This window comes from Antechinus flavipes, chromosome 4 (genome assembly GCF_016432865.1).
Source record: "Antechinus flavipes isolate AdamAnt ecotype Samford, QLD, Australia chromosome 4, AdamAnt_v2, whole genome shotgun sequence".
Taxonomy (NCBI): Eukaryota; Metazoa; Chordata; class Mammalia; order Dasyuromorphia; family Dasyuridae; genus Antechinus; species Antechinus flavipes.
The window spans coordinates 170,643,479-170,665,880 of NC_067401.1; the positions used below are offsets into that span (position 1 = coordinate 170,643,479).

General features: G+C 35.7%; 1 protein-coding gene across 1 annotated transcript in view; it reads left to right on the forward strand.

Moving 5' to 3' along the window:
- The window catches only part of DNAH17 (dynein axonemal heavy chain 17), a 299,993-nt gene that overhangs the window by 14,526 nt on the left and 263,065 nt on the right, over positions 1-22,402 (forward strand). The window contains exons 9-13 of the mRNA XM_051995475.1: positions 4,531-4,698; positions 4,992-5,108; positions 14,759-15,027; positions 15,764-15,959; positions 18,796-18,942. Coding sequence (XP_051851435.1) covers positions 4,531-4,698; positions 4,992-5,108; positions 14,759-15,027; positions 15,764-15,959; positions 18,796-18,942 — 897 coding nt within the window. The remainder of the gene's footprint in view (positions 1-4,530; positions 4,699-4,991; positions 5,109-14,758; positions 15,028-15,763; positions 15,960-18,795; positions 18,943-22,402) is intronic.

Here is a 22,402-nt window from a genome sequence, read left to right on the forward strand (position 1 = left end):
ATATTAAGTGAACACTTTAAGGAATGGAGTTATCTGGTATTATGTAATAAGAATTTTGCTTTCTCAGAGCTCTCTCTCCTTTTTCTTGGTTTAGCTACAGTTATTTACATCTGTTACATCATTCCTTTTGGGAGGAAGGTGAGAGAGAAGTTTGGAAAAAGTAACTTATTTGCCATTTCACTGATTATGGGTCCTGTAAGTAATGAAAAGGAATCCTTTTCATTCTAACTTTTCTGTATTTGTATTCTCCCTCTCCTTTACCCCTATTAAGGGGTATACTTCAAAATCCCACTGTTAAATTTTCAGTGTGAGTATTTACAACTTGGAAATTGTCAAACACTAAAAATTGGGGTTTGATTTAATGTTTTATTGTTTAACTTAACATGATGGAGAAAATGTTAATAGTACAGATTAAATTTAAAACTGTATCTGAGTATTTTTTTGTGGGAAGCTGGTTGTTAAATATTTACCAATACTTCCTTATCCCCACTAAGGGCAGCTAAGTAGTTAATGCATTTTCCAAAGTACTATATTCATTAAAAACCAAAAGGCAGAATTGGGCTGAACCAAGATGGTAGAGTATAGGCTGGAACCTGACTGAATTCTCACAAAATTCCTTCCAAACCTCATTAAAATAATGCCTCTAATTAAATTTTGGGATGGCAAAATCAATAAAAAGTCAGAGGAAGGCATTTTTCTAGCCTAAGACAATTTAGATCCATGAGAAATATCTGTAACACTTTGGGTGGGCTCAAGCCAGGAATACAGCAGTGGTATCAGTGGTGGAGGCAGCTGCAACAGTAATAGCAGCAGTAGCAGAAGCAGCTTCAGAAGTCCAGAGATGGAAAGGGGGTCAGACAACTGGCCAGAAAGAGGTAATAGAGAGCTCTTTTCTGGCACTGGGTACAACTGGTACTGATTGGCAACTTTATTTTCCATACATAGCTCTGGTGTCTGGGGCCAAGTCAAGCACTGACACTTGTGCTGCAGGAAAACAGGGAACCTGGTCACAATGCATTATCAAGAGGAGGAGTGGTACTTGGAGCTGTAGGGAAGCAAGGGCCCTTCCTGGGTAAAGACCAGAGCACAGACCAGGGGAATTGTACCTTTTATCACATCACCAAAAATTCATTCCCAGAACCATCTCTGAAAATAGCAACAAGAAAAAGTCTAAAACATAAGACAGTGCCTCCTCATCCCTAAGTGAGCAGAGCCCAACTTTAACATAAAGTTCAAAATAAAGACATGTTCTGGGAAAATGAATAAACAAAACAAATAAAAAAAAAACAATTTGACCATTAAAAAAATACTATAGAGTGTGACTTAGGGCAGGGAAGTCCCAGACATAAATTCAGAAAACAATATGAAAACAGCTACCCAAGAAAATAGGAGAGAGGGAAATATACAGTTAGTAATCACAACTGTGAATGAGAAGAGCTAATATGGAATATTAGATGGAAGCAGACAGAATAATGGATTAGAAACTAGAGTCCAATAATATGTTACATAAAAGAGCTACACTTGAAACAAACTCACATATAGAATTAAATTAAAGGGCTGGAGCAGAATCTATTATGCTTTACGAAAAAAAAGACAGGGATAGCAATCTTATCTCAGACTAAGCAAAAGCAAAAATAGACCAAATTAAAATGAATAAACAAGGAAATTACATTTTGCTAAAAGGAACCATAAATAATGAAGTTTTATATACACACACATATCTATATTATATATGTAGCACAAGTTTTTCTGATAGAGGCTTCATTTCTCAAAAATATAAGGAACTGAATCAAATTTATAAAAATGGGAACCATTTCCCAATAGATGCTCAAAGAATATAAACAGGCAATTTTCAAAAGAAATCAAAACTACAGCTATATCAAAAAATGCTCTGTCATTATTAAAAAATGAATTAAAACAGTTCTGAGGTATTACCTTTTACTTCTTAAAAAATGACAGCTGTTAAAAGGGATGAAGAAAAATAAGTACATTAATGAACTGCTGGTTGAGTAGTGAATTGGTTCAAACATTCTAGAGAACAATTTGGAACCACCTTCAAAGCATAATAAAATTGTGCATTTCCTTTGATCCAGCAATATTACTACTAGATCTATAGCCCCCCAAAATTTATAGCAGCTTTTTTTTTTTGCAGTGTCAAAAGAATTTGAAATTGAAGTGATATTTATCAATTGGGAATAGATGAACAAGTTGTGGTATATGATTGTGGTGGAATATTTTATTGTGCTATAATAAATGACACACAGAATGCTTTCAGAAAAACTTAGAAAGACTTCTATGAACTGATGCAAAGTGAAGTAAGCAGAACCAGAAGAACTTTGTACACAGTAATAACAACATTATATGATTATCAACTGGGAATAATTTATCTATTCTCAGCAATAAATTGATCCAAAATAATTTTGAAAAATTTATGATGGAAAATATTATCTTCAGAGAAAGAATTTATGGAGTCTGAATGTAGATCAAAGCATACTTTAAAAGAAAAACTTTTAAAAATCTGTTTTCTTTCACAACATAGCTAATATAGAAATATTTGCATGAATGCACATGTAAAATCTATATCAAATTACATTCCTTGAGGAGGAGGATAGGAAGGGAAAGAACTTGGTACTCAAAATTTTAGAAAATAAATGTTAAAAATTATTTTTACATATAATTAGGAAAAATAAAATGTAAATTTTTTAAAATGAGGAGGTGGAAGGGGAAGGAGAGAAAATGCTATTCACTTCCAGAGAGAACTGATGAGTACAAATTAAAATATAATTTTCTTGATTTCTTGCTTTTTTTTTGGTGATATGGCTAATATGGAAATAGGTTTTGTATGATTTCATCCTTGGAAGTGATATTGTATTATTTGCTTTTTTGATGGGTAGGAGTGAGTGGGAGGGAGGTAAAGAATCCAGAACTCAAAATTTTAAAATAAAGGAATGTTAAAATTAAATAATTTTTAAAAAACCTAACTCTTTACACCCTCCAAAAAGTGTAACATCCTTGAAATACATGCAAGACAAGTTCCTGAGCCCAGGTAACAGAACAAATGACTATATTCTATTGGATTATCAAATTTGATATTTTGTTGTTCAGTCATTTCAGTTGTATCTGACTCTTCATGACCCCATTTGAGGTTTTCTTGGCACAGATATGGGTTTAGTTTTCCATTTCCTTTTCCAACTCATTTTATAGATGAGGAATTGGAGCTAAATGGGATTAAGTGACTTGCCCAGGGCCCTACAGCTAGTAAGTGTCTGAGGCTAGGTTTGAACTCAGGAGGATGAGTCTTCCTAAATTCAAATCTAGCACTCTATCTACTAAGGAAATGTATGAATGACAAGTCTTTAATTTTGGACTCTTGTTTTTATTATGGAATCCCTTCTGAGCTTTAGGATATTTCTAGTTTTTGTTGGCTGTTTTTTTTAAAATAGATTTTCTCTTGCGAGCTTAGCTGGTTTATAAAGCTGAATCCTTAAGAGAAGTAACTTATCGAGTAAGAAATTGATCTGCCATATAAATACAGGTCCTCTAATACCATAGTCAACTATAGGATCTTCAACTCCAGCTTCCAGATTGAGAAGATAGGTTATAGTCCTGAATCTGTCAGGCAGTACCTTAAACTAGCATTCTTCAATCTATAAGTTTTAATTACATGATTGCTTCCTTTATGTGAGTGCAAATGTCTAGTACATTTTATATCTGTTTCACATACATACAACCAATAATTTATGCTGATTTGGGAGGTGGGGAGGTGGAGGGAAAAACTCACTGGAGAGATCATAAATATTTTTTGATGGTTAGAAGCAGAAGTGTACTGGTAAATGTTTAATAACTGACTCTCCAAAAATGTAATGAACTGATGACACACTTTTATGTTTAAATCCACATTATTAATATTTTTTTCCATCACAGTCTTAAGACTAGACTTTTAGCCAAACAATAAAGTCTTGATTTGTATCATTTATTTGCCAATTTCAGGGGTATAAATGCCTACACAAAAAATTTAACAGTGACCTATTGTGAGCTTGTTTGAGCACATGCCTAGTTTGAAGGGACCTTGGAGACAGTTGATCCAATGGTTCTTAACTAATTAAAGTGCAATTATCAAAAATTTCTTTAAAACAAGTTCATGCAAATAATGCATGATGAAAATGCTATCCATCTCCAGGAGAACCAATGGAACTCAGAGGGCAGATTGAAACATAATTTTTTTTTTCTTTTTCTAGCTTTTCTCTCTCAGAATATGGCTAATATGGGGAGAGAGTTCAAGGACCCCAGGTTAAGAACATCTGATTAGTCTTATTTCTTAGATGAGAAAACTGAGGCCCAGAGAGGAAAAATGATTTCTATGAGGTTACATAACCTATCCATGGTACAGCCATAATAATATAATCTTGATTTAATATTAAAATTCCTTCCTTCTTTCCTTTCTTCCTTCCTTCCTTCCTTTCCAACATTGCTGAAGTGGCATTTGATAATGCCAATGAATCAACTGATTTCATTATTGTTCTCCATTAGGAACTATATAAAACAGGCATTGAGTTCCTGAAGCTTGAGAAAATTGAGCTCGGAGGAGTAAGAGGAAACATCCTTGGACATTTGGTAACACAAATTTATGAGGAAGTCTTTGAACTGGTAAAAGTTTTTGCGGAATGTAAATATGATCCCTTGGATCCTGAAGACTCGGTAAGCAATTCATTTTAAGTACCTCAAGACTTTAGGTTTGGTTTTACTCACAAAAAATGATTTTCATAAAACATGCCCCAAAGATGTAGGGACAAGAAAATTTCCTATCCCTTACTTAATGATGCCAGATCAGGCCTTCATAATGGGTTGTTACCATGACAACCAACACATCTAATTTAGACACACATTCTCCAAATCTAACTTATGTGTCTGCTTTAAATGAGATTCTGTATCTAGCAATTATCAGTTTGTAAGTTGATTGCTTCCTTTTGCTTATTTTTTTTAATCAATAGAGTTTTGATGAGGATTATGCTGATTTTGTGAACAAGATTGAAGATTTGGATAGAAGACTGGCAACTATATTTTGTCAAGGATTCCAAGATTGTAATTCCATTGAATCTTGTGTTAAGGTACAATTTCTTGGGGGTCTCAGAATTATAATATTGAATAATTATAGAACTAGGGGAATCAGAATGTCATAGCTGGAAAGGATAAATTGTAGAGAACATCCTAATAGGATCTTAATTTCCACTCCTTACCTCAGATGGGCTGTTGTAGGGGAAGCACTTTTTGTAAATCTTAAAGTATGCTTGAAAAGTGAGCTCATTCTTCTATAGTCTAATTCCTTCATTTTCAAAATGGGGAAACTGAAATCCCAGGGAGATTGCAATAACTTTCCCAAGGAATTTTCAGTATGGAAATTTCATTGCCCGAGGACAAGAAGTTAAATGACATGTCTAGAGTCATACAATTAGTGACAGATGAAATTTAAACCCAGATTTTTCTGATTCCAAGTCTACCAGCCTATCTAGCTCATCATTTTCTCTCTTTTCCATAGTTCATCTACTTAATTATTAATTAGCAGACTAAATCACTTATCCTTCTGAAATATTATGAGAAAAAGATGACAGTTTTTTTGCATTCTGCCTACTAAAGAAACAGCCATACATTTTAAATCAAGAGTTTAATTCTACTATTGTTTAAATGGGGGTTTGGGACAGGGAGTTATATAGTAGAAAAGCTGCTGTAAATTAAAATATTATGCTGCTTTGTATATTTGTAACACTACAAAACATAGAAGCATAATTTAGAGGTGGAAGGATCCTTATAGATCATCTATTCTATAAGTTGGCAAACTCTTTCTGCAAAGGGTCAAATAGAAATATTTTAGCATTGTAGGCCCAAAGGCAAAAAACTAAGAATATTATCTACCAACTTTTTATTGATAGAATTCAAAACATAATAATAATAATGCACATTTTGGGATAATATGGATTTACTGAGACAAATGAAGTTCTTTGGGGGTGAGGGATAACATTTCCTTTATTTTTATTTATTTATATATTTTTGAAAAGTATTTTATTCCATCCAAATCACATGTAGTCAAGACTATTTTAAAATATTCATTTTTATAAGATTTTGAATTCCAATTTTTTCTCCCTTTCTTCCTCCCCTCCCTTCTTCCTAAAATGGCAATCTGACATACTTTATACATGTGCTATTATATAAAACATATTTTCCTATTAGTCACAGTTGTGAAAGAAGAAACAGATTGAAAGGAAAAAACTACATGAAAAAGCGTATCCTTCAGTATGCATTGAATCCATCACTTCTTTATCTGGATGTAGATAGTATTTTCTTTTGCAAGTCATCTATACTTGTCGTGGATCATTGTGTTGCTGAGAAGAGCTAAGTTACTCTTAGTCGACCATCCCAGAATGTTGCTGATACTGTGCACAATGTTTTCCTGGTTCTGGGCACTTCACTTTGCATCAGTTCATACCAGTCTTTCCAAGTTTTTCTGAATTCTGCCTGCTCATCATTTCTTATTGCACAATAGTATTCCATTACATTCATATACCATAACTCGTGCAGCCATTCCCCAGATGATGGGTACCACAAAAAGGGCTGCTATAAATATTTTCACATATGTAGGTCTTTCTCCCTTTTTAATGATCTCTTTGGGATACAGGCCAACATTTCCTTTAATGAGTTTCAGAGTTAGTGTATAGGCTCCCTCAATGCATCCAACTCAGAACTTGTAGGCTTCAGGCTGCTTATAACTTCTGCTTTTCTCTCTCCTTCCTATAATTACCATTCTCTGCGTGCCCACAGATTTCTAGCTATCTTCTTATGCAGAACTTGACTTGCTTTTTTAAAAGCAAGTTGTATTTGCTGGAATGCATATGGAAGTACAACCTTTCACATAATAAGTTTTGCTAGTCTTTTCAAGTTTTATCAGTTCTGTAATCATTTTGGTTCTTCCAACATTGACTATTTCTTGACTTCAGTCATCTTTGCTGGGTGAGGATAAAATCTCAGAATTATTTTGATGATTAATTAACTCTTAATAAATTTCTACAAAAATACTATCTTTCCATATTGTCAGAAGGGAAGAACAGGACTCAGACAACTGAGCAATTTATTTGGACAAACTCATATCCAAATGTATAAACTTATAAAATGTAAATAAAATGTACTAATTTACAAAATGTAGGCTTCTCACCAAAATCTATAAATTAAATGTTCAAATCTAATTTTCTAATTACTATATTCATCAGATCATTATCTATTAAATTCACAAGAACATTTATGTTTTCAATGTATTTTCAAATGTAGAATTCATAGTCATTTCTACAACCTGGCATGCTTTTCTTGTGACTCATTAGCTACAAAAATCCTAATAGATATTTGTTGAAGAATTAGAAACCAATTTGGTGTCTCAGTTAATGCTTGCTACATATTCAACAGCACTTTACAATTTTTTATTTCTTGCTTATACTTAGTATGGTTTTCTCCAAGAAAAAAATCTATATGTTACATATCTTTATTGTCTTCCCAGCTATACTGTGCTAAATCAAATATTTCTTTGATTAATGTTCTCAGTTTCTGATTGGTGTGCAAGTTATTCCAGTTTACTTGTTAATACAATGTAAAGATTGAATTAATGTTTAATATTTCACTTTCTTTTTGCTGTGCTGATTTAAATTTTTTAACCTTCCAAATAATGTTTCATATGTCTTGTTAGATCTAGTTTCTCCCTTTCCTCTTGTTTCTGTTTCTCTTGCAGATTACTATACTTTTGATATTTTGAACCGATAATTTATTGTCTGATGGTTTGTTTTTTAAAAATATGTCTCTAAACAAGTAATTCATGGTGTTTAGACTGTACCATCTTCCTTTAATTCAATATGTTTATTTAATGTTTTTGCAAAATTTTTCAAATAAATTACATAACTTTGTTACTAGAATAAATGAAAATCCCAAGTCTCTGAGTGCAGCTTTTTCTTTTTCTCCCTAATTCTTTGTAGGTATTTTGTAATTACAAATATATATACATTTTTTTTTATTAAGTTTATGAAACAACTGAATTTAGTTAAGTCATTTATGTAGATAGATGGGTTTCTCTGGAGAAATGAATTTCTTCCCACTAAAACATTGTTTTTCTTCTTTCCCATTTCCCTCAATTACCCATCATTTACCTCTCTCTCCCCACCCTCTTATCTCTTCTCTTTTCCGGGGGAAAAAGCACATTTGTAACAAATAAGTATGGCCAATCAAAACAAGTTCCCATATTGTTCATATCCAGAACTGTATATTTCACTCTGCACATTAGTTCATTACCTCTTAAGAGGCATTCTTCATCATCTATGGAATTATTGATCACTGCATTGCATTGTCATGTGGCCAGCAGAACATCAGGGAAGATTTAAAATATATAACAACATATACCACTTCAAGAAATCATGTATATATGTGTGTATGTGTATATATATATACACACACATCTCTCTATATATCTATATATTAATAGAAGAAATCATATTCATGAGTGTTCATCTTTTCTTTACTTCCTTGTAAATTGTTCTTTTGTTTTCTGCTGAGTACCTTTTTTACTTTATTCTTTTTTTCCCCTTTCATACTCCCCACCTCCAAGCAAGCTATAGTTAAGAAAGGATATATTTATGTATATATATGTAGATATATACATAACACATACATACCCATATACATAGATACATGTATATCTTTCCTATCCCTGCTGATTCTTTGCTTTAATTCTGCTCCTAACTTGCCTTTCTGTTACTTAATCTCCCCCCTCAGCCCATGGATTCCTCCCTTGTCTTCTTCCCTTTCCCTTTTATTTCCCTGTCTACTCACCCCTCCCCCTTATTCCTTTACAGATTTTGGAGGGTGCATTCTATACCATGGTGTGTGTGTATATATATATATAGTCTTGCCTATTTAACCCATCCCCAATGTAAGTAGGTTTTTGGATCTGATGAGTCCTTTCCCTCCTTTAATGCCTCTGTGTCTATTCTTCTTCTGCACTTTATGTGTATGGCATAATTACTATTTCACCTTAATTCTGCCCCAATCTTTCTTTTGAACTGTTGTATTGTTACTGTCATTCTTAATCATATGCTATAAATTTTCCATGGAAGAAAAAACCCAAACAATTTATCCATGTTGAGTTCTTTGAAATTGCTCTTTGATATTGACTCTTATATGTTAAATTTTCTGTTAAATTGGGTTTGGTTGATACAAAGTCCTGGAAATCTGCAATTGAATGTCCAATTTTGCTTGTTCAATATTATAATTTTGCTGGATATATTTTTTGGCCACAGGCCTAGTTCTTTTGATTGTTGGTAGATATGATTCTAGGATCTGTGGTCTTTTATTGTGACTGCTGTATAATTCTACTTGTAGTTCTAGCATATTTGAATTATTTTTTATTATTTCTTGGAAAACGTTCTCTTTGATCTCAGGGTTTTGAAATTTGGCTATAATATTCCTATGTGTTTTCCATAAAATATCTTGTTGAGGTGGTGATAGGTGAATTTTTTCCATTTCTATTTCCCCTCATGTTCTTAAGGAACTTAAGGACAATTTTCTTGGATTATTTCTTGCATTATTGTATCAAGGTCCTTTTTTTTTTTTTTTTTTTTTGTCACAACTTTCAGGCAGTCCAATTATTCTTATATTTTCTTATCTTGATCTGTTCTCCAGATCTGTTGTTTTTCTTATAAGATGTTTCACATTCTGTTCTATTTTTTTCATTTTTTTATAATGTTTTGTTATTTCTTAGTCTCTCATATCTTCACTAGCTTCCCCTTGCCCAAATCTAATTTTCAAATAGTTATTTTTGTCTTTGTGATTCTGGATCTTGAGACTTTTCTAGTTGGTTAATTTTTTTTTCATAATCTTGTTTTTCTTGGATGGTTTTTATTTTATTTTATTTTATTTTTGTAGTCAATCTTCAGCATCTCTCTTCTAAATTGTTTTTTGAGTTCTATAAATTTTCTAGGTAGGGACCTATTTCATATTTCTTTGGGGTGGAAGCTTTTTTTACTTCAATGTCCTCCTCTGAAGATGAATCCGTTTTCCTTCTTCCCATAGTATGTTTTTATGGTGGGGTTCTTTCTTCTTTGCACATTAAAAAAAAAAAAATTAAGTAGTATTAGTGTAAGCACCTCTAATCCTTAGGGGAAGGGATGGTGTTTCTGATTTCTGGGAGCTTCTCACAGCTTTCTCCTCTAACCAGGAACTCCAAACCAAGAGATCTCCCTCCATCAAGTGCCAGCAGCCAGCTGTGTCCTTGCCCTATTGCCTCGGCACTCACCATGTGCTGGTTCCTTCTCACACAGGGTTGCATGTCAATAGCACAGCTGGGCCTGGCATTCCCAATCAGCAAAGGTTCCCTTAGTCTTCCCAGATTCAACCCCAACTCCTCAAGCTGTCTGGGAAGTGAAAGTTTCTGTGGTTCCTGTTGAGCCTCCAGTTACACCCCGTCAGGCTCCCTAATTGATGTTTCTGGGGCCTAGCCCAAAGGTGTTTGCACTTCACACAGGTTAATTCCAGACCAGATCTTTCTTCTGATCTTCTCCAGTTGTATCTGGTGGACCCCTGTCCTACCCAAGTCTTCATGATTTATCACTGTCTGTGTTTGCCCTGAGGTGCAAATTTGTTTTTTTCCTCATCCCAACTGATGAAATCCAGGAGATAAGGGGTATCGGATAATAAGGTGTTAATGTCTCAAAAGTATAAAGAACTTATATCTTGTTGACTCTTTTGCAAGATGTGAAAAAGTGCTCCATCAAAACTGATGAGTTAAGAAGACAACTAACTAATCATTGTCTAACTAAGAAACAGCAATAACTTTGATGGCCTTTTGAAAAAAAATTGGGGGGGGGGAGGGAGAAGAGCTGGGGCAATTGGGGTTGAGTGACTTGATCCTGGGCAAGAAGGAACCACACAGCTAGTAAGTGTCAAGTGTTTGAGGACAGATTTGAACTCAGATCCTCTTGACTCCAAGACCAATGTCTTGGAGAAATAGGGAGAGCTTGAAATTTACCAACTTAGTCTGCCATCTTCCCAGAATCCTCCCCTGCCCTTTGTTCTCCAAGAGGTCCATGGCATCAGAAAGGAGATCCTATGTATGATATGCAAGTGAATTCGATTTAAGTGAGGGAGAGCTGGGCAAGGTCACTGGTCTGGCTTTCCCCTCCAGAGCCTTCTAGATCCAGTAGGAAGATACAGATCAGGGTTGACTGGAGATGGCCCTAGATGTAGTGAATGACCTCAGCCTTTTTAAGCTTCAAGTCTTTAACAAGCCTCAGTTTGACTTGGGCCACACCCAATTAGTGATTGAGGTTTAGATAAGAAATGAGGCAGAGAATGATCTTTTTTACCTAGTCTAATATATGTATGCATATATGTGTATCATCTATCTATCTATCTATCTACCTATCTATTTGTATGCATCTATCTCTGTGTATATCCATATGTATTTTATGTATATGTGTGTTTCATTCTGGGAGGGCGAAGACCCTCAGGGTTTCTGGCCAAAACAAACAATTGGCTGTTTATATTTACTCTGAGCCAACCAGAGCTCAAACAGTGACCAAGTGGGGTTGCCTATAGATGGTACCAAGATAGCTTGTGAGGTTTCCGTGATCAAAATTTACATTCCCTTGGGTAGAGCACCTTCGGGTAAAGTTATATGCTAGTCTGTGGGGACAGAGGGAAGGGAAGTAAAAGAAGAAGCAAAAGAAAAGACAGCGATAATGATGAGGAGCCTCAATGTACACTTTTTTTAGAACTAGACAAACCTAATGAAAATAATAAATAAGCTAAGGATCTAATCAATGTAATTCCACAGAATGGATGATGAAAATGCTATTACCTCTTAAGATCATAAGGTCTAGATTTAGGGAACCAAAATCAGGTTAGGTTTTTCTGGTGGTCAGGGAGTTAAATAAGGTCTAGTGGCAGGTTTGGGGTTCAGGGAACCAAATGGAGAGGTTTGGCACCCCTGCAACCCCTTGGGATTCAGCACAAGGATAGAGAGTTTTGGGGACTCCCTTCTGGCAGCACAGAGGTTCTCTGTAAAAGAATTTACAGACCCAAAAACCTAGATTGATAAAAGGGTTTATTATGGGAATTGGAAGTAAAATTAGAAATCCTGATAGAGAGACATAAAGTCTGGTTAGGGAAATGGGTGAAGGTAAAAAGAGGGTAGCACTGGAAAAGAATATTCCAGTGGACAGAGGCTCCTTGGCATCCCAAGCATAGCATAGCTGGCATGTTTGGAACCTCTGCAAAGAGAGGGTTTTAGTTTGGCTCTTTTATAATGTGAGTTTTAGCTGAAGGTGGAGTTCCAAGTTGGCTCATCTCTGGGTTTCAGCTTGAGCTGGAATTTGAATAGAATTCAATGAGTTTCAGGACTGAACTGACCCCATCTAGATAACAGAATGAAGCCGTTTGTCCCTCAGGGCGGGGTCCCTCACTAAGATAGAGTTGAAGGAAATTTTCTCCTTCAAGGATTTTTAGAGTTTCAAGGTCCCCTCTTCAAAGAGGTGATGGACTAATATGCAGAATGAAACATACAATTCTGGACATGGACAATATGAGAATTTGTTTTGCTTGAAGTATTTGATTTTGAATTCTACTCACAAAGGCACTTTAGCAAATTTTGTTGCCTGCCTCACGTGGCTCTATTATGGAAAAAAATTATATATTCCAGAATCTAATTGATATTGATACTCCATCCATTGGTGCAGAATATTATGTAGAATATATGGCCTTTCATTTAAAAATTAATGTTAATAAATGCATTGATATTCCTTAATGCTAAGCAAGTGCAACATTAATAAAGAGCAAAAATTTAGAAACTACATTTAAAAATATACACACAATATTTCCTCCTTCTAGAAGAGATCTAGAAGAATGAACCTCAAGGAGGGAGAAAGTAAGGAAATTAATAGTATTTACCTAAAGTAGAAGCTACTTGCAATGCTTTTAGGATATAGTTATCATTTTCAAAAAATGTTAGCAGCAACCTTTTCATATAAATGCAAATCAAATTTTGATTTATATTTGTAGTTTGGGGCTCTATGGGTGCAACTAACTTCCAATTTCAGAGTACTTTGTGGGCCCATACTCCTAAAGCTTTAGTTCATGAGCAGTGTGCTTTGCTAGAGTAGATATAATTAGCAAAAAAGCAAAAATTTACCTAGATGAAATCATAAGAACAATTATAGCAAAACATTTCTCCCAGAAACCCGAAATGAAATCTCCTACAAATATTCATACCATCAGGGGGAAGAATGGGCATATGCACTCTACTTGAATTCACTAATAGAGAGATATATATGTAGGGAACACCTGAGTCCTAGTCAACTCATAGTTCTGATACTGTCAGACACAATGTCCTTTTTGTTTCCATGGTGTTTTCACACTGCAACCCTTGGACATAGAATCTCTGCTTGACATACCACTAGAGAGAAGTTCCTCTAGTAAGAGATTCCTGATGAGACATCATGGTTGATAGAAAGGGGAAAGAGTGATTTGTAGTTCTTTGCTCTGCTGCCAGAGGCCACATATTCCAGAGCTATTTTCTGCATCAACTCTTCATCTTAAAAGATGTTTCTCAATTTTTAAAGGGCCATGGTGATGCAATGAAGATAACACTGGTCTTGGAGTCAAGAGGATCTGAGTTCAAATCTGTCCTTAAACACTTGACACTTACTAGCTGTGTGACCCTGGGCAAGTCACTCAACCCCAATTGCCCCAGCCCTTCTCCCCCGCCCCCCAATTTTTTTTCAAAAGGCCATCAAAGTTATTGCTGTTTCTTAGTTAGACAATGATTAGTTGTCTTCTTAACTCATCAGTTTTGATGGAGCACTTTTTCACATCTTGCAAAAGAGTCAACAAGATATAAGTTCTTTGTACTTTTGAGACATTAACACCTTATTAGCGGATACCCCTTATCTCCTGTGATTTCATCAGTTGGGATGGGGAAAAAATCAAATGAAGATTTTTCCTGATGAACCTTCCCCCACCCCAACACATATATTCTACACAATACATAGATTTTTGTTGGCTTTTCCATATTTCCTAGCATCTTGAAAATGATACAATTTAATGAAACTTAGCACTAATAGTCCTAGACTACTAATGTGCTGCTTATAATGTTGCTCCTTAAAACTTTTTTCTCATATTTTTCTTTGTCTAAGACTGATTTCTTTAGTTAATACAGCATGGTATGGTAGAGAAAAACCCTGGATTTAGGGTCAGAGGATCCGACTCTCAGCTTTGCTACTTACTAGCCAGTACAACCTTGAAAAAACTAATTTCTCTTTGAGTCTCAGTTTCTTCATCTATAAAACACTAAGGTCCCTTCCAGCTCTACATCTATGGCTCTACTTTTTTTTTTTCTCTAGACTCTAGATTTTAGGAGGATAGCTGATTTGCATCTTGGTCAGTTCCATCATCTAGTAGATGAGGGAATTAGAGTCATCTCCAAGGTTCTCTTTATTTGTAAAACCTGTAATTCTATTAGAGAAAAGAAAATGTATGAAGGTATATAGGAGGGAGGATTTTATTCACTCATTACACACATCATAAAAAGTAAAGTTAATATTTTTTTAAAAGGACCAAACAATATCTTATGAAACATGGGATTTTCTTCAATAGTTGCAGAACTAAAAATAGTGCTACCTGAATAGGGAATCAAAATTTTTTGGTAAAGTCGCAATATCACCTCTTTATCTTTCAGTTATTATACATGTTTGGGGCACTTGTCGAACGGCCTTTAATATTGATGGAAGTAGTTCCTAAGTATACAGTCTTATTGCATATGTTTGATGCTGAATTGGATAATGGCAAAATTTTATATGATGCCCAGATATTGGCTACGAAAGAAGGAGGTGGTGTTCCACCAATAAATATAAACATGCCTCCCATTGCTGGACAACTAAAGTGGAGCCTGGAGCTCCAGGAAAGGCTTCAGGCACCAAAGAAGCACTTCAAATATATTGACCATCCGTAAGTCATGACTTCTTGGCTAGAAGGGACACCAAGGCCTTAGTTGTGGGGTATGGGGGCAGTATAGAGCATTAATATCAGCAAATTAATCCTCAAACCTTAACTTCAGCCAAATTTTTCAGTTTCATCTTGTATCAGACCTTTATCTACCAGTGGTTTAGCACCTTGGTGCTAAAGAACGAAATCTGGATCTGTATTAAGAAGTCCTAGGCTTAAATCCTAGCTCTAAAACTTAATACTTTTGTTACCTTAGGCATGACATTTCCTTTCTTTTAACTTCAATTTTCTACAGTCATTGTTCAACAGTTACATGGGACTTAGTTATCTTTAAAAGTCCCTTTCAATTCTAAATTTATAATTCTGTGAGACAAATTTGAACACCTCTATCCTCTCTCTGTCTCTTTTAGCCACTTATTAGCACATAGAGAAATGAGAAAAGACAGAACTCTGTTAAAGCACTAGTTGGGTTAGTTGATCTTTGAACTCCCTTCTAACTCTAGAGATTCTGTGGCTGCAACAAGACCCCTGGGGAAATAAGGGCCCTGAATGATCCACAATCTGAATAATCAATTCCTGAATGAAATGAAAGCAGAATGATAGATGACAACATCCTGAAAGCAATCATGGTTCATATAGGTCAAAGGGATTCTCTAGCTTTTTTGTTTGTTTGTTTGTTTTGGATGCATCATATAAAATCCTATGCTGTTTTTCTGCTTACCTGAAATTCTTAATATAGGGTCATGTCCAATGCAGAGGCTAAGGTGATCTATCAAAAATATGAGGAGATGATGGCTTTACTTCAAAGCTACCGGCAGTCTATTTATAAGCAGTGGATAGAGCGAGTGGATGAAGACTGCCACTTTAACTTAGGACAGCCCTTGATTTTGAGAGATCTAACTACAGGCCTTATCCAAGTGAACTTCAGCAAAGCGGTTGGTAGCCATCTTGCTGGGCTGGGCTTGCTGGGGCGATGAATATAAAAATGCAATATGGGAGAAATAAGATTTTTGTTATATCTGGGAGTAATTATTTTATGATTATACGTAAAATCCTGAAAACAAATATCTCTGCACAAAGTAATTGGAGCATGAGTTTAGAATTATGGGCTATAAAATATCACAGTAGTGAAAACAGCTTCAAATTGACAATAAACAGGAAGTCTCCAAAAGAGCAGATGAGACATGTTCAAAATACTGAAAGATAGCTTACAATGTTTGGAGGAGGCAGCAGAAAAGGTGATGAAGAAAGAATAGTAATAATAGATCTAATTTGAGATCTTGGAACCTAGGTTCTGTGCTCTGACATAATAAGAACATAGAATCTACACTTGTCAACTTGGGGAAGGTGTGGGGGCAAGAGAGGAAAAAAATTAGAACACATTTTATAGAGATGAATGTATAAAATTATCCATGTGTATATTTTGAAAATAAAAAGCTATAATAATAATAATAATAATATAATAATAATAATAATAATAAAAGAACATAGGATCTAGATTGAAGTATTCCATCCAGTACTCTACCTAGTCACCTCATCACAGAATATATGTTTAGATTTGATGCAGTTAGTGGTAGTACAGAGAGCTGTGGGAATCCCCTCTGGTCGACCCAGGTCCAATGTGAAAAGAATTCACGAACCTGAGAAGGCAAAATGGAAGTTTATTGCTGGTTGAGAAACCTTTGCTAGAAAGACAGACTTCTTACAAAGTGCTGTCAGAGAAATAACAAGGTCTGATAAGAAGGTCTCTTCACAGAAGGCAAGAGTCCTGGTAGACAGCTGTGCCAAGTCCTTGTCCTAATTGCATTACCTTCATTACGCATCCTTTATATAATGGATGAGATCTTCAACCCTTACCTTACAGTTAAAGCCATAGGCCATCAATGATATTGAAGCTATGAATACACTGACTATGAAGACCTCTCATTCGATTCATATATAATTCCTACCCAGGATTTGACCCCCGGACAATTTCGACTTCTAGAAGTTGATAATCGAGTAGTTCTTCCCATAGAACTTCCAATTCGAGTATTAATTTCATCAGAAGATGTAATTCATGCATGGGCAGTACCCTCATTAGGTCTAAAAGCGGACGCCATTCCAGGCCGTTTAAACCAAGCAACCCTAACCTCAACTCGCCCAGGGGTTTATTATGGACAATGCTCAGAAATCTGTGCAAAGCAGCCTGCTACTTCAGACTTCTGCAAAGATATGAGTTTAAAATTCTTTTTATAAGAAATCTTGTCAATGTTGACACTGCCCTCAGGCCTAAATTTCCAGTTGAATGAGAACACTTAGGTTATATCAGGTCCAGATCTCCAGCTGAATGAAACCACTTAAGTTTGAGCTAAGTAGGGAATGGTCCTGGGCTAATCTTAATGAAACCACTTAACTGCCCCAAAGGCTGGATCCCTGTCAGAGGAGAGTTTCAGAGTTCATCCCAAAAGTCAAGGAGGACAGTTTCAGGGTTCACCCTGCCCCTCACTCCGGTCAGATTTGAAAGGGCAATAATGATGGAGATGGCTTCTACAGGCTCAAAGGAATAGGGAAGGGGTTCGAGAAGTTGGTTCTATTTTCAATTCCTTTTCTCACCCTGGCTGCCTGTGGTCTGCTCTCCATGTTACTTAATTTTAATAAGCAGTACATTTCTGGTCTCCATTCTTTTCTAATTTCTTGTCCTGGCTTTATAGTTTTCCAGAGTCCTCTGCAGCTGCCTCTTTCACTTCTTGTCAGTGGAACTAAGCTGATTCATGGGTTTTAGCTCAACATATTGGGAGGGGGAGCAGTTTCTTTTTCTACATGTGGTAATCCCCATGAGCTAATGCTCAGGAGGGTTAGCCCCAAAAGAGAAGTAGCTAAAGTCCCAGTGATTCCCAGTGAGTCAGGACCAACACAGGGGCTATGGTTATAGGCAAATCTGACCTATGAACAGTCAACTTTATTTGGAAACTAAAAAGCCATTAACTCTAAAAGCTAAGTGAGTCCCTAAGATTGTGGTAGCCACAAGTGTACAAGGGCTAGCTGCCCTAGGCCAGCACAAGATTTATGAGAGTGAGGGGGAGAGTGGAGTAGGTGTAATAGAACTGTGTAACACCCCCTGATCTTTGGGGGTATGGAGGAACCTGGATTAGAAAAACCCTGAATCTCAACTCCTCCTGGCTCTGTAAAAAGCTATCTGGTTCCCATGGGAAACTCCCACCTCCAATTGATCTAGGATTCATTTTGGTTTGGGAAACAATCACCATTCTTATTGAGTTGAAAATTAGCCCCTCAATTGCTCCCTAGCCCCAAGCCATAAAAAGCTAAATAAAAATCAAGACTCTCACTAACTTCCTAATCAGGAAGCAGTTCATCAAGAGAGCTGTTCATTGAAAATAAATCCATTTTTTGCCAAAACCTGGATTTGGAGATTGGGACTGCAAATTCTGCTATTAAGGTATCTCACCCCCAACATAGGCAGGAACACCCAAAATAGCAAATTGATGAGTTGTTATTTAGTAACTTTTTTCAGTAAAAGTGATAATAGATCCTTTCATTTATCTCATTCCTGTATTTTTTTCCTTTTTTTTTTGTTTTCTTTCTTTCTTTTTGTTTTGAGTTTACTGAATTTGAGGACTTCTTACTTAAATACAAAAATAATACATTATTTTTGGGGGGACAGGGGAAAGTAGGAGAAGCTGACCTTAGAAAAATCTTACTTACCATCTTTCCAGAATTAATTGTAGCCTTTTTCTCTGATTTTTTTTTTTTTTTTTTTTTTTTATCTTTCAGTTAGTGGCTGTTCTGAGAGAGGTTAAGTACTTGAACTTTCAGGAACAAAAAGAGATTCCAGGGAGTGCAGAGACTCTTTTCTCTCAGAATGAAACTTTTCGAAAGTTTGTGGGTAACCTGGAGCTCATTGTTGGCTGGTATAATGAAGTAAGTGGTATTTTTGCAAATATATGTTTTTTTCTCTTAAATGATGAAAACAATGCCCCAAATGGAGCATTCTGGTTTGTGGGACATGTCATGAGCACAGAGATGAGAGATGGCCTGTTGTATTCAATTCAAGCAAACTGGTTGGGATAGTAGAATTTTAGAGTGTTTGGAGTGTTGATCTAGATTTGGGGTACCTAAATGAGATTAGGGTTTAGTTGAAGTCTAGTGACAGGTTTGGGACACAGGGAGTCAAGCAAAGATCCCCTGCAACTCCCTTGGATTCAGTGCAAGGATACGGGTTAAATGAGGTCTAGTAGCAGCGAGATCCCCAGTAAAAACATTTATTGGTCCTAGAGCTAGATTGATAAAAGAAGCTTAAAATTGGGTTTGGAAGTAAGGAGATAGATGAAGGTAGAGATAAGGAGAGCACCGGACAGAGGGTCCAGTGGACAGAGGGTCCTCACATGGCTAGCATGCTTGGAATCTCTGCCAAAAGGGAGTCCCAGTGTCTCCCTTTTATAATGGGAGATTTAGCTCGAGGGGCTTTTGAGTGTAGCCCCAAAATTGGCTCAGATGCAGGTGGGGCTGGGAGGGATCTGGATCTTCTATTGGAATTCAAAAGGACCAAGATTTGTGAGTTAAAGGGTAATTTACATTATTAACTAGGAGGGGATGGGAATCTAGAAAGGAATCTTTCCCACATCAGGAGTAGGATAGAGGAAAAGATCAGGTGCAAATGATGAGGTGTGAAAATAGAGAGAAAGAAATTCCCTAACAGCAATGGGATCCCCTAGGCCGATGGAAGGCTTTGTGAAAGAATTTGCAAACCCCAATGAATACAGGCATGAGGTTTGTGGCAAAGGATGGGTTTATTTGTCCTAAGAAGCCAGCTTGCTAGGAAGACAGACTTTTTGGAGGGCAAGGAATATAGCAAAGGTGGATTATACTGAGAAGAAAATATCTTTAGCAGTGGGCATGATCCTGTTAGCACTTCTGTGAAGATTTGAGGTTCAGAGTTGCCTTTATTTAGTTTTCTTTTTTTGGGTTTTCCCAGGCCCCAAGCTGGGAGCAACTGCTCCCAGTAACTAACCTCCAATTCAATAGAAGGTGGTGATTATGCCCCTGTGCAGGGGTCAGTCTCTGCAGGGGTCCAGGGAACTGAGCAGGAGGAATAGGGTAGGTGTCAAAGGAAGACAGGAGTCATGGGGTAGTTTGAGTGAGGAACTGATGGAAGTGATGTTCCAACCTCTCTCAGGCTCCTTCAGGCTTTATTTTTATACTATATCATGATCATATACTTTTCTTTAGGTCAACAGTCTTCAGACATGTTGTCTGACTTATTAACCTTTATATGTTACTACATTTGACATTTAATATTTGAGTAAGTTTTTTATGGTTAAATTTTAATTATTGATTACATTATGCAAAGCTAATAATGAAAAGGTAAATGTTATACAAGGTTAAATGTCAGTGATTTTATTAGCTTCCTTATGTCTTCTTTGTCAATTGTATGGATTATTTGATTCCTCCATTTCCCTTACTTGGAGTCATGTACATAGGCATTTACGGCAATTCCTAGTTATACTTTAACTATCTATTGATTCCTAGACATACTGATCTTTTCTGAGTCTAAGTTAGTAAACACCATTATTTTCTGGACCTATGGATTCTCTCCCGTAGTGACAATGCTCTCCATGGTATTCTCTCCTTTATCATTTGTCTCAGTGAGAGATTAGTTTTATTAGGACAGAATATGCATGTGGAATCATTTCTAGTTAATTTGCCCCAATCACCAGATTTTTTTAGATAATGTTTAGTTCTGTAATCAAGCCAATTATAAATAATATAGAAAATAGTAGTCTACTAATGAGAATCATAGAAGGAAATGTTGTTCCTGCATGAGTGCTGTGCACATTTGATCTCAGTGCTGGGCTTTGCCAATCAGCTTAGAGATTGTGGCTCTCAACATCCCTGGACAAGATCTCCAATTGAATGAGGCCACTTAAGAGTGTTATCTGGGAAAGATATGCTTTTCCCAGGGGAGAGCTTGAGACTCTGAATCACCCTTTCCCCCATAGATTAAAGAAGACATAGTTTCAGTCCCCTGCAAAGGTTAAAGGGGACACAATTTACATCAGAAAAGGACAAGTTGTAAAGCTTTTTATCCTGGATGGAATAAGAGAACCACAGAAGTGTGAAGGGGAGTGATATGAAAATCTTGGGAGAACTTCCAAATCTTGCTTTGTGCCTCATTTGATGATAAAGCTCATTTATTTCTAATATATTATTTTCCAAGAAATGATTTCAGTATGACTCTGAGAGTCACTGGAGGCAGCTAGTGACTCAGGAGATAGAATATTAGGTCTGAGTTCAAATTCAGCCTCAGACTTCCTATCTGTGTGCCTGTAAAGTGGTGTTTTGTTATGCTGACTCAAATGCTTGTTCATAGTCAAACAAAAAGTACAATGGAATCTTATATTCTCTACACCTTTTAGTTAATTGTGAAATGGAGAAGATGTGGTTCACTTTTAAATATTGCCCGTGAATATTTGCTTTCTCCCTACCAATACCCTTATCAAGGAAGTCCTAGATTGTATATACACAACTCACAAAGATTTTGTATATATATATGGAAAAGAGGCAAATAGGGGTATAGAGATTGATGTTCTCTAGGCTTTTTCCCTCCAATATTAATAAGGTCTGATATGATATATTCCTGTGTTACACATACTTTTTATACAGATCTTTCAATTCTGTCATAATTGTATCATCTCCATCACAGATCTCCTCTAAACATACATTTAAGAAGGCTGCTTTTTCCATCTTTATTCTCTTTAGAGTCATTTTGTGGCCTCTATATTTTTATTTTCTTTCTTTAACATTGTAGTGTTCAAGTCCACAAGTGTTGACTCCGCCAGGTTTGATAAAGAAAACAGTTCGCTTAAAAAGTTTTTTTGCAAATATTTTCAACTTTTCTTTTTTTGGAATAATGCTTCCATTTTTATCTTTGAGCATACTTGGGATGACTTTATTTATTTTGATATCCTTTTTTAAAGCTTTCTTTAAATTGGTTTTAGTTATCATTGTTTCTATTTGCTTTATACATCAATTCTCTCTCCAATTATCTGTCATCCTTCATAAGATCTTAGAGATGAGTTTATCTTTTAACAAGGTATTTTGTTTGTATCCATCTCTCTCTATTTGACATATAAATACATTTGCTGCCTAAGGTATTTTGGAGTTCTTTTGGGTTTTGTTTTGATCAATTTTCATTGGTTAAGCTATTGGATAAAATTATTTTATACATAGTATTAATGTCATTTCTCTCTTTGGTTTTCAATTACTTATTTAAATAGTTCAGTTATAAGTAGTTGAATTATATATCATTTATTTTTCTCTGTATTCTTTCTCTTTACTTTTTATTAATTTTGAACTTAGCTGTAATGAGTCAGTGTTCTAA